Raw genomic sequence first — 10,059 nt, forward strand, 5'->3', positions numbered from 1 at the left:
ATACCATCCTTAAGTAATCACTTCTTATCAGATGAAATTAGTCTTTTGGAATAATTTTATTGGTTCCACAGATCTTTTCTACGTACAAAGGACTTTTAAATATCCTGGTGGCAGTTATCCTCATGACAATCCTATACTAACATTTATGGCATAAACAAATTGAGGCTTACACTCTCTCCATATGAGGGATTCTGCAAAAACATTGCTTTTAAATTTTTCTGAAATGCTACCAAATGAAGTCATTTTAACTACAGGGCATTTCAAAATGATGGGCCCAATGTCAAAGGAGTATATTTCACAGTGGCGACATGTCACAGTTACACAAAAAGTTACAAATGGTTTAATGAGTTATGAAGTTTTATTAACCATCTTGAGCCAGATATAAAGATTTTTTTTAGAATTTCTCATTAGGCCTTACATTGCAGGATTGCCATCTTGTGAATAACAGGTGCACTTGGAGAGGCATCTAGCTGCAATAATTTGAAACTCTATAATAACACTTTATTTCTATTCCGCCCTGTCTCCTCAAGGGGACTCAGGTCGGATCACAGTACACACACATGGCAAACATTCAATGCCGTTTGGACAGACAGGACAGAACAGGCAGAAAGGAAGTATGTTGTGTCAATATCCAGCTTTCAGAGCCTTTGGAGGTTGTGCTCAAATCCAGCCATGGGGGGGCACTGTCACTCCATCCTCTATGACCAAGAGCCATTAGGAATTCCTCCTTCCTTTGGATTGTCGGCATTTTCTGGTCTTTTTTCTTTTATGGTGTCAGAAAATACCTCCCCCCCCCCTTTTTTTTGAGCAGAACCTAATTACTTACAGCTTTAAGCTGTTTTCAAACTGCTTAGGTAAACAGTGAGCTGGGCTGACAGTCTGGTACTCACCCCGATCTGGGCTTCAAACTGGCAACCTTTCGCCCTCCTCAACTCTATGCCCCCTTTTTTCAAGGAGTAAAACTTTCATTCATGGGTGGCTCATGGTTGCAAATATAGCAATTTCAAATCGAATCCAACTTTTTGAAAAATTCTGCATTAATTCCTTTTACAAGCCCAAATATATAACTTTGCGCAGGAAGGAAATAAGTGCAGCAGGGCTCCATTGATTTTATATCCCAGAACACTTTCTTATCCTCATATACCAAACAATGACAAATTATGATTCGTCAATTTCTAAATCATACTACTTTGTTTCAGACCAATCACTCTATACATTTTTTTGGCGAGTATGAAGTCTCTGGTGAGAAATGAGAGGTGACTTTTGACTGAAGCATCTCCCACACTCAAGGCAAATGTACGGCTTCTCTCCTGTGTGGGTTCTGATATGCTGGGTAAGGATTGAGCTCACCCTAAAGCTTCGCTCACATTTAGGGCATTTATAAGGTTTTTCTCCAGTGTGGATCCTTTGGTGTTTACTAAGGGTGGAGAGGATGGTAAAACCTTTCCCACAATCCAAACACTGAAATGGCCTCTCTCCAGTGTGGATTCGTTGGTGCACATTTAGGTGTGAGCTCCGATTGAAACTTTTCCCACATTTTGTACACAAGAAGGGCTTCTCAGCAGTATGCACTCGCTGATGTTCGATAAGGCTTGAACTCACCGTAAAACTTTTCCCACAATCAGGGCATTCATAAGGTTTCTCTCCTGTGTGGCTTCTCTGATGAGTAACAAAATTCGAGCTCTGACTAAAGCTCTTCCCACAGTCACGGCACACATAAGGTTTCTCCCCAGTGTGAACTCGATGGTGTTTAATCAGGTCTGCTTTATAACTAAAACTCTTCTCACAGTCAGGACATTTATAGGGTTTTTCTTCCATGTGGATTTTTCGATGCCTACTAAGGGTCGAGCTGGCACCGTATCTTTTCCCACAATCAGGACACTTGTAAGGTTTTTCTCCAGTGTGGATCCTCTGGTGAGTACTGAAGTTCTTGCTGTGAGCGAAACATTTCCCACACTCCAGGCATTTATATAGCCCATCAGTTAGACTGCTTTGCTGGTGTTGAAAGATATCTGGGCTTCCCAAAACACTTTCAACAGGATTGGAACACTGAAAGAAATTTTCTCCCATGCCGTGTCTCTTTTGAGCTTCCTCACCAATCACCAATTTGCTCCAAGCAATAAAAACGAGTTAATATTCACTCTCCTGCAAGCTCATTGGTGTAGAGTAAAAACAAAATTTAACACAAAAGTGCTTTTCCTTAGCCAAATGTTTTATAATATATTTTAATGGTCTGAAAAGTAATTTGACAGTGTTTGTGTGATTACTGACATTCCCTAATTTGCATTTCTTTGCTTTGGTTAGTCTCATGATTTTTATTCTATTCTAGGCCATTAAATCTCATTTTTCTCATTCTCTGAATGTAGAAGGATAAGTAGTAATGAGAGAAAGAGGTCCATGTTTTTCTCTCCATTGTCCTGCAGAAAACAAAGAAACACTGTTTAGACACAAATCATTCTCTGCAAGGATTGTGAAAATCTATGGGACTGGGGAAAAAAGCCATTAGCACCTGACTTTCCCCACCTTGATGCCTTTTAGATGGCCTGGATTATATGTTCTACCATTCCGCAAAATTAGCCATGGTGGCTGGAGTTGATGGGAATGGTAACCCCACAATCTGGAAAGCACAAGATTAGGAACGGTTACATTAGCGCAATCTCTTTGCCTCCACACTTGCAGTAAGATACACTGCAATTGTATACCTGTTGTATCAGAATTAACTTGAGTCCCTCTAAGTACCCTATATACGGTGCATTCATGTATACGTCTAGAAATTTTAGTTGAAAAATCACCATCATCACCCCCAAAAAGGGCATACCTATCCATGAGTTTGTACCTTAACTCATATCAAAAGAGGAACTGTTCCTTTCTAAGCAGAGTGGCAAAGGATGAGTTTGGTTCATCTCATAGTAGCAGCCAGGGACAGCTGACTTGAGGTAGTGCTGGTGCTTATGCAACATAATTACATAAAACATATGAAAACATGGCAATATAAAATTACAATAGGCACAATCACAATGACAATGGGCGGGCTACATGTAATGATTAAAAGAGAGACTGATTAAAACTAATGAACACTCAGGCGAGATAAGAGACAGATTATTTGTGGACTCATTATAGTGCGGGTTGTGGAATCAGGCTTTCCCACAAAGGGGGGGACGGCACATATACTCCAATGAAAAAACGTTGAGGCTAAGCAATAGTGTGAGAATGTAAACCTATTCATCAAAAGTGCAGTGGAAGAGCCAGGTTTTAAGGTCCTTTTTAGAGGTTTCTAAGGTAGGGGCTTTCCTAATTTATCCAGGTAGTGAGTTCCAGAGTCGAAGGGCCACAGAGGAAAAAGTTCTTTCCCTTGTACTTACTAGGTGAGCTTGTGAAATTGACAGGGGCAAAAGAAGGGCCTCCCCAGAAGAACGGAGGGCCCGAGTTGGTTCATGGAGGGAGATACGGTCACGAAGGTAGGTGTGCCCCAAACCGTTTAGGGCTTTATAGGTGATAACCTGCACCTTGAATTGGGACCGGAAAATAAACGGCAGCCAGTGGAGCTCCTTAAACAGGGGGGTTGACCACTCCCTGCAAATTGCCCCAGTTATTAATCTGGCTGCTGAAAAAAGATTAAAAAGAAAATGTACTTTATAAATAACAAATGATATATTAAAAAGAAAGACACTTGCTCTCTCCCTCTCTCTTCATGAAGCCAAACATACCAAGAATAAAAACCACACAAAATCAACTAACCCAAAATTCCTTAAAATGTATAAGAGCAAAGTGGACAGCAATCTCCCAAAGTGGACAAGAGCACAAGGAATGGATGCTGCTCCCTTGAAGCCCTGTACTCTCACATTACTGCTCCCTCTGGTGCTAGGTCTTAACTCAAAATGGTACTTGCGTGTCAAAGCGAAACCTGGGCCGAGCAATGGCTCTTAACTCAAAATACTCTTAAGTTGGGATGCTCTTATATTGACATTCCAATGTATAAGTATATACAGTAGTCTTTAATAGTAGTGGTGGTAAAGAGAAATAGAGCTGCTCGCTATTAGCACCCAGTCCTCTTGGTTTAACGCTCCCTAGAGATTTCCATGAAAGAAACATGGCAAAAAAAGATTAAACATCCCTACTTTTGCAGAAAGTAGTTTGTTCCTCTTTGCAGCCTTAGGCCTGTGAAATGCTTCCGCACAGAATATTATTTGAAAACACAGAAATTCTGGACTTTTGTCAGACTACACCAAGAAGCCATTGAAATTCACATGCATATGGACAATTTGAACAGAAAGGAAGAAACCATAAAAGTGAACAAAATTTGGCTACCAAGATCGAAAAACACCAGAATCAAGACAGTGACTAATGAACACAACCCAGACACAGGAGGCCTCCAGGGAGCAAGCAAACACGGGCTGGTGAATATCACCCACACAAAAGAAGTCTCCAGGCAATAAACAATACAAAGGCAACGAAGGCCAATGTACTTCTAGGCAGATGTCCTCATTATTAACTATGCAATCTTCTTAGCTAGTCACATGATATGGATGGCTCCCACTCAAACACTTGCAAATCAAGCTTGCTAGATGCACCCTTTACACTTGGTTAACAGAGAGTAGTTCTTTCTTCCACCTTGCACATTCCACAGGTATATGTATTCTACTTGCTTTACTACCATGGGATCCTCTGAAGATGTCAGCCACAGATGCAGGTGAAAGGTCAGGAGAAAATGCTGCCAGAACACAGCCATACAGCCTGGAAACCACACAACCCCCTTCTTTGGATGTAGTTCATCTGGCCATTGAGACGTGCATTTAAATGGAGCAGCTGTATTCCTGTACTCTGTACCAATTTTGTGCTTCATGTCTCCTAATGCATCATCCGCTTCATTTTCCTCAGGTTTAGCACTGTTCTCCTTTCGAGAGAAGACCAAGGCAAAGCAGATATTGAGTAGCTCTTCCTTTTCTTTGCTCCATTAGAATTTTGGCATTTTCTCCATACAGTGGCTTTACAATTTCTTTGTTCCTCCTTTTGCTACGGACATAACTAAGAAAGCTGTTTTTATTATTTGTAACCTTTCTAGCGAGTGTAGGCTCATTCAGAACTTTAGCTTTTCTGACTTTTATTTGCATAATTTCCCGAGATTATTTCCTCGTTTTGCCATGTTTTATATCACAAACTCCCATCTAGAGATCCTGCCACTTTCCCTTGATTACTGTTGTTAGGATCAGACCAAAAATAGCTGATCCTCTTATTGCCTCTTTCACTTTTTGTCTGCAAAGCAAGTCAAAAATGGGTTGCATATTAAATTCTTGGCAGTTTGACTTCCAACAAATATAGGTTTCAGTTATGCTGTTAATATATTTGCTTTTCTCTGTCAAGAGTTTGAGTTCATCTTGCTTATTCCCATGCTCTTTGCATTAGTACAGAAACATAGGCCATTCTCCTCTGCCTCTTTTTTTTTTTTAAATCTGTCGAGTTCTTGTACTTTTTACCCAGTTGTCTCTACAACAGTTGGGTTATTATCTTCAGAATCTGACAAATGCTGCCTTCAAAAATGCTTTCTCCTTCTAAATAACTCAATTAAAAATAATCCTGTTCAGGTCTGAGAGACTTTGAGCAGAAACATTCCTGCCAACTGCTGTGAGAAGTCCATCTTTGTAAAACCATATATCATAGTCTTAGAAGCCAAATCATTTCCAGTGGCACAATCTGCGAAGCCAGTTGATCATGTACATTACTCTTTTTTCCCTTCCTGGTCCATATACTTCAATAGAGAGATGAGATGAAATGACAATCAGTCAGTGAATCTAAATCCCTGAACTCCTTACCAGAGCTTCATAATTCCTTGTGATCTTCCAAAAGCTCTGCCTTATAGTATCATTAGTTCCCATGCAAACTAAAAGAAAAAGGTAAGGGTCAGTGGGCTTGATTGACCTTATCATATTATTAATATTGACTCCAGGGAGAGCACACATCTCAAAATATCCCAGAAGCCACTGCTTTTCCTCCCCTCAGCACAGAATCTCCTATCATTGCCTTCACATCTCCTCTGCAGATTGACACACGTGCTGAATATTCTAAGGTGATCTGCATCTTCTCTGAGGACTGATGCTGTTGCCCCCCAATGTCCCTTCTCGTTTTGTAGATGCCTCTGAACGTCCCCTCTCATTGTGTAGAGCCAGGCCAACTCCTTGGTTCACTGAGGATTTGGCTGGGATGAAGCACACGAGAATGAGTCTAGAGAGCATCTGGGGGAAATCTTGGGGTGTCTCTGACCGAGCGCGGGTTAGAGCCCTTGTTAGGGCCTATTCCACGGCTTTGCGGGCAGCCAGGAAGACCTTCTCGATTGCCCGCATAGTGTCTGCATCTAATAGACCTTCGGAGTTGTTTTGGGTTGTCGGGAGAGCTCCTCCACCCTCCCGAGGTGGGTGGGTGGGGGGGGGGGTCCTTGTTGACTCAGCAATTCAGTGCTGCAAGTTCGTGCACCATTTTGCAGATAAAGTCACTCGGATTTGCCTCGAGCTGGACTCCAGTTTAAATGCAATGTCAGAGGAGGTGACCGAGGCATCTGTCTGTCCGTTCTTATGGGATTCTTTCCGGCTTGTTTGTCCTGATGACGTGGATGTGGTCTTTGGGGCTCTGAGAGCGACCGCATCGGCTCTGGATCCCTGCCCTTCCTGGATAATTAAAGTAGCCAAAAGGGGGTTACTAGATTGGTTTGTGCCGATTATTAATGCTTCATTGGCTCAAGGGAAATTTCCATCTTTTCTGAAGCAGGCAGTGGTGAGACCAGTCCTGAAGAAGACCTCCCTTGACCCTATGGTCTTGAATAACTACAGGCCAGTTTCTAACCTCCCCTTTCTGGGCAAGGTGCTGGAGCGGGTGGTCGCCTCGCAGCTCCAGGGATTTCTGGAGGACACCGATTATCTAGATCAGTCACAGTCTGGGTTTAGGCCTGGTCACGGTACTGAGACGGCTTTAGTCGCCTTGGTGGATGACCTCCGCAGGGAACTGGACAGGGGGAGTGTGACCCTGCTGGTTCTCTTGGACATCTCAGCGGCTTTCGATATCATCGACCATGGTATCCTTCTGGGCTGGCTCTCTGGGATGGGTTTTGGGGGCATGGTTCTGTTGTGGCTCTGGTCCTTCCTGGAGGATTGTTCCCAGATGGTGAAGCTGGGGGACACCTACTTGGACCCCTGGCCTTGACTTGTGGGGTCCCGCAAGGTTCCATTCTATCCCCCATGCTTTTTAATATCTACATGAAACCGCTGGGAGAGGTCATCCGGAGTTTTGGTGCCATCTCTATGTGGATGATGCCCAACTCTACTACTCCTTTCCACCTAATTCCAAGGAAGCCCCTCGGGTGCTGGACAAATGTCTGACTGCTGTGACTGTCTGGATGCAGACGAATAAGCTGAGGATCAACCCCAATAAGACAGAGGTCCTCCTGGTCGATCGAAGACTGGATCGAGGTAAAGGGTGGCACCCTGTGCTTGACGGGGTTGCACTCCCCCTGAAATTGCAGGTCCGCAGCTTGGGTGTCCTCCTAGATTCAGCACTGTCCTATCTCCCAGTTTTTAAAATTTTTAGCCTTGAATGTGGCCCTGCCAAGTGAAATTCTCTTCTCCAGGCTAAACATTGGGCTTGCTTTCAAAGCCTATGACCATTTTAGTTGCCCTCCTCTGTTCCAGCTTGTCAATATCCCTCTTGAATTTTGGTGCGCAGAACAGGTCACACTGCTGTTCCAGGTGAAGCTTGACCAAAGCAAAATACAGTGGGACTATGACTTCCCTCGATCCAGACTCCTATTGATGCAGACTACACTTGCATATGCTTTTTTAGGTGCCACTACTTATTTAGGCGATCCCTTGTTGTCCAAGTATGATGGCCTTCCAAGTGCAGTGTCTTGACCGTGGATACATAGGTGACCGTGGAACCCTATTCTTGACCCACATGTTTTTCCACAGTGAAGACATCGGTTTCCAGGTGGAAGGCAATTCTGGTCAGGGTTGGCTTGACGCACCTTCCTCTTGGCACGTTTCTCCCTTTCGCCCTCCATTCATGCCTCTTCAAATTCCACAGCACTGCTGGTCACAGCTGACTTCCAGTTAGAGTGCTCAAGGGCCAAGGCTTCCCAGTTCTCGGTGTCTATGCCACAGTTTTTAACTTTCAGCTTCTGGTCCTCAAAGGTCCCTTCCAGACAGGCCCTTTATCCCTTGATCTGATTCCCAGTTTTCTGCTTTAAATTGGATTATAAACTAGCCATCTGTCAGGGGTGCTTTGAATGCGATTTTCCTGCTTCTTGGCAGGCCCATGAGGTCTCTTCCAACTCTATGATTCTATGATATGAGTCTGCACTGCCAGATAATTTTGGATAAACAAAAAAACTGGGATTTGATCCTGGAAGAAAAGGTCTGTCTGGAAGGGCCCTCAGACTCCTTTCACAGGAGTTACGTTCAGGCCCAGGTGTCATCCATCCTATATCTGTACATGTCTCCTTGTTGAAATCCATTTTGTTGGTTTTAGTCCAGCTCCTTAATCTGTTACGGTCATTTTGGATTCTGATCCTGTTCTTGGTGCCATCTGCATACTTGATAACCATGCTTTCTATCCCATCATCCAAGGGCCCTTCCACACAGCCATATAACCCAGAATATCAAGGCAGAAAATCCCACAATATCTGCTTTGAACTGGGTTATCTGAGTCCATGCTGCCCGATATTCAGTTCAATAAAGATAATGTAGTATTTTATTCAACTGTGTGGAAGGGGCCTTAGTCATTGGCAAACATGTTGAATAGCACTGGGGCTTCTGTATTTATTTATTTATTTAAAATATTTATATTCCGCCCTTCTTACCCCGAAGTGGACTCAGGGTGGAGCACAGCATATATACGCCAACATTCAATGCCGGGACACAAATTCTTATACATGTACATAAACATTAAAAACATTTATCAAAATATTAAAATACACCACTTAAAACCGTCCTAGTCATCCACATCAAATCTAATTGGCCTGGAAATCTTATATGTTTTTAATTGTATTTTTTAAAAAGTTGTGACATGCCTTTGGGTGCTCAATTGTGGTTTACAAATTTTTGGGACAATAATAATAAGGATAATAATAATGGTAGTAAGGATGACGATGTTAATGATAATAACAGATAATAATAATGAACAACTGTAGCTCTGCTCAGCAAAAAATCATAATCATAGAATCACTGAATGATTGAGTTGGAAGCGACTTCGTGGGCCATCCAGTCCAACCCCATTCTGCCACGATGCAGGAAAATTGCCTTCAAAGCACCCCCAGTAGATGGCCACCCAGCCTCTGCTTAAAAGCCTCCAAAGAAGGAGCCTCCACCACTCTCTGCGGCAGAGAGTTCCACTGCTGAACTGCTCTCACAGTCAGGAACTTCTTCCTTATGTTCAGCCTGAATTTTCTTTCTTGTAGTTTGAAGCCATTGTTCTGCGTCCTAGTCTCCAGGACAGCAGAAAACAAGCTTGCTCCCTCCTCCCTGTGACTTCCCCTCACATATTTATACATGGCCCTCATCATCTCTCCTCTCAGCCTTCTCTACTTCAGGCTAAACATGCCCAGCTCTTTAAGCCGCTCCTCATGGGGCTTGTTCTCCAGACCCTTGACATATTTCAATGATCACATGCACTCAAGGATAAAAAAAACTCTTGCAAACCTCTCCCAATCCAGAGATTCCTTTGAGGCGACACAACTCTTAGGCTGAGTGAGGCCTATAGAGAGGCCTAGTCTCCTGGTCTCCTCCCTTCAGAGGCAAATTGCTCAGAGGGAGCATCAAGCAGAGCCAGCCTCCTCTTCCCTTGAGTTTCTCACAAAAGTGTCTCCTCTCACCTTAAGCGTCCCACAACAAAAGCCCTGCAGAATCCACCCTTGACAAATACTGCCTCACCTTGGCCAGGATCACCAGGAAGACACGCCCCCTCCAGCTCAGGGCAAAGCGGAAGTACGTCACCCTGAGCCCCGTATCCGGAAGTAGGAAGGATGCCGCAGTAGCCTTTGCTTTCCAAGCCTTGAGTTCAAAAGCGGTGTAGCAGCGC

General features: G+C 43.5%; 1 protein-coding gene across 5 annotated transcripts; it reads right to left on the minus strand.

Moving 5' to 3' along the window:
• Positions 1-37: 37 nt before the first annotated feature.
• On the minus strand, positions 38-10,003 carry LOC132765118 (zinc finger protein 345-like). Of its 5 annotated transcripts, none has more exons than XM_067463401.1 (3): positions 9,912-10,003; positions 2,524-2,617; positions 38-2,417 (listed from the first exon to the last, which is right to left on the minus strand). In XM_067463401.1, exon 3 carries the CDS (start codon positions 2,068-2,070, stop codon positions 1,210-1,212), a length of 861 nt encoding a protein of 286 aa, XP_067319502.1. In that variant the 5' UTR covers positions 2,071-2,417; positions 2,524-2,617; positions 9,912-10,003; the 3' UTR covers positions 38-1,209. The 5 variants fall into 5 exon arrangements, with proteins under 5 accessions (XP_067319502.1, XP_067319504.1, XP_067319503.1 ...); XM_067463403.1 differs by having other exon boundaries at positions 2,510-2,617; XM_067463402.1 differs by lacking the exon at positions 9,912-10,003 and adding an exon at positions 9,681-9,905.
• Between the last annotated feature and the right edge of the window lie 56 nt (positions 10,004-10,059).

The sequence above is a fragment of the Anolis sagrei genome, chromosome 2 (assembly GCF_037176765.1).
Source record: "Anolis sagrei isolate rAnoSag1 chromosome 2, rAnoSag1.mat, whole genome shotgun sequence".
Taxonomy (NCBI): Eukaryota; Metazoa; Chordata; class Lepidosauria; order Squamata; family Dactyloidae; genus Anolis; species Anolis sagrei.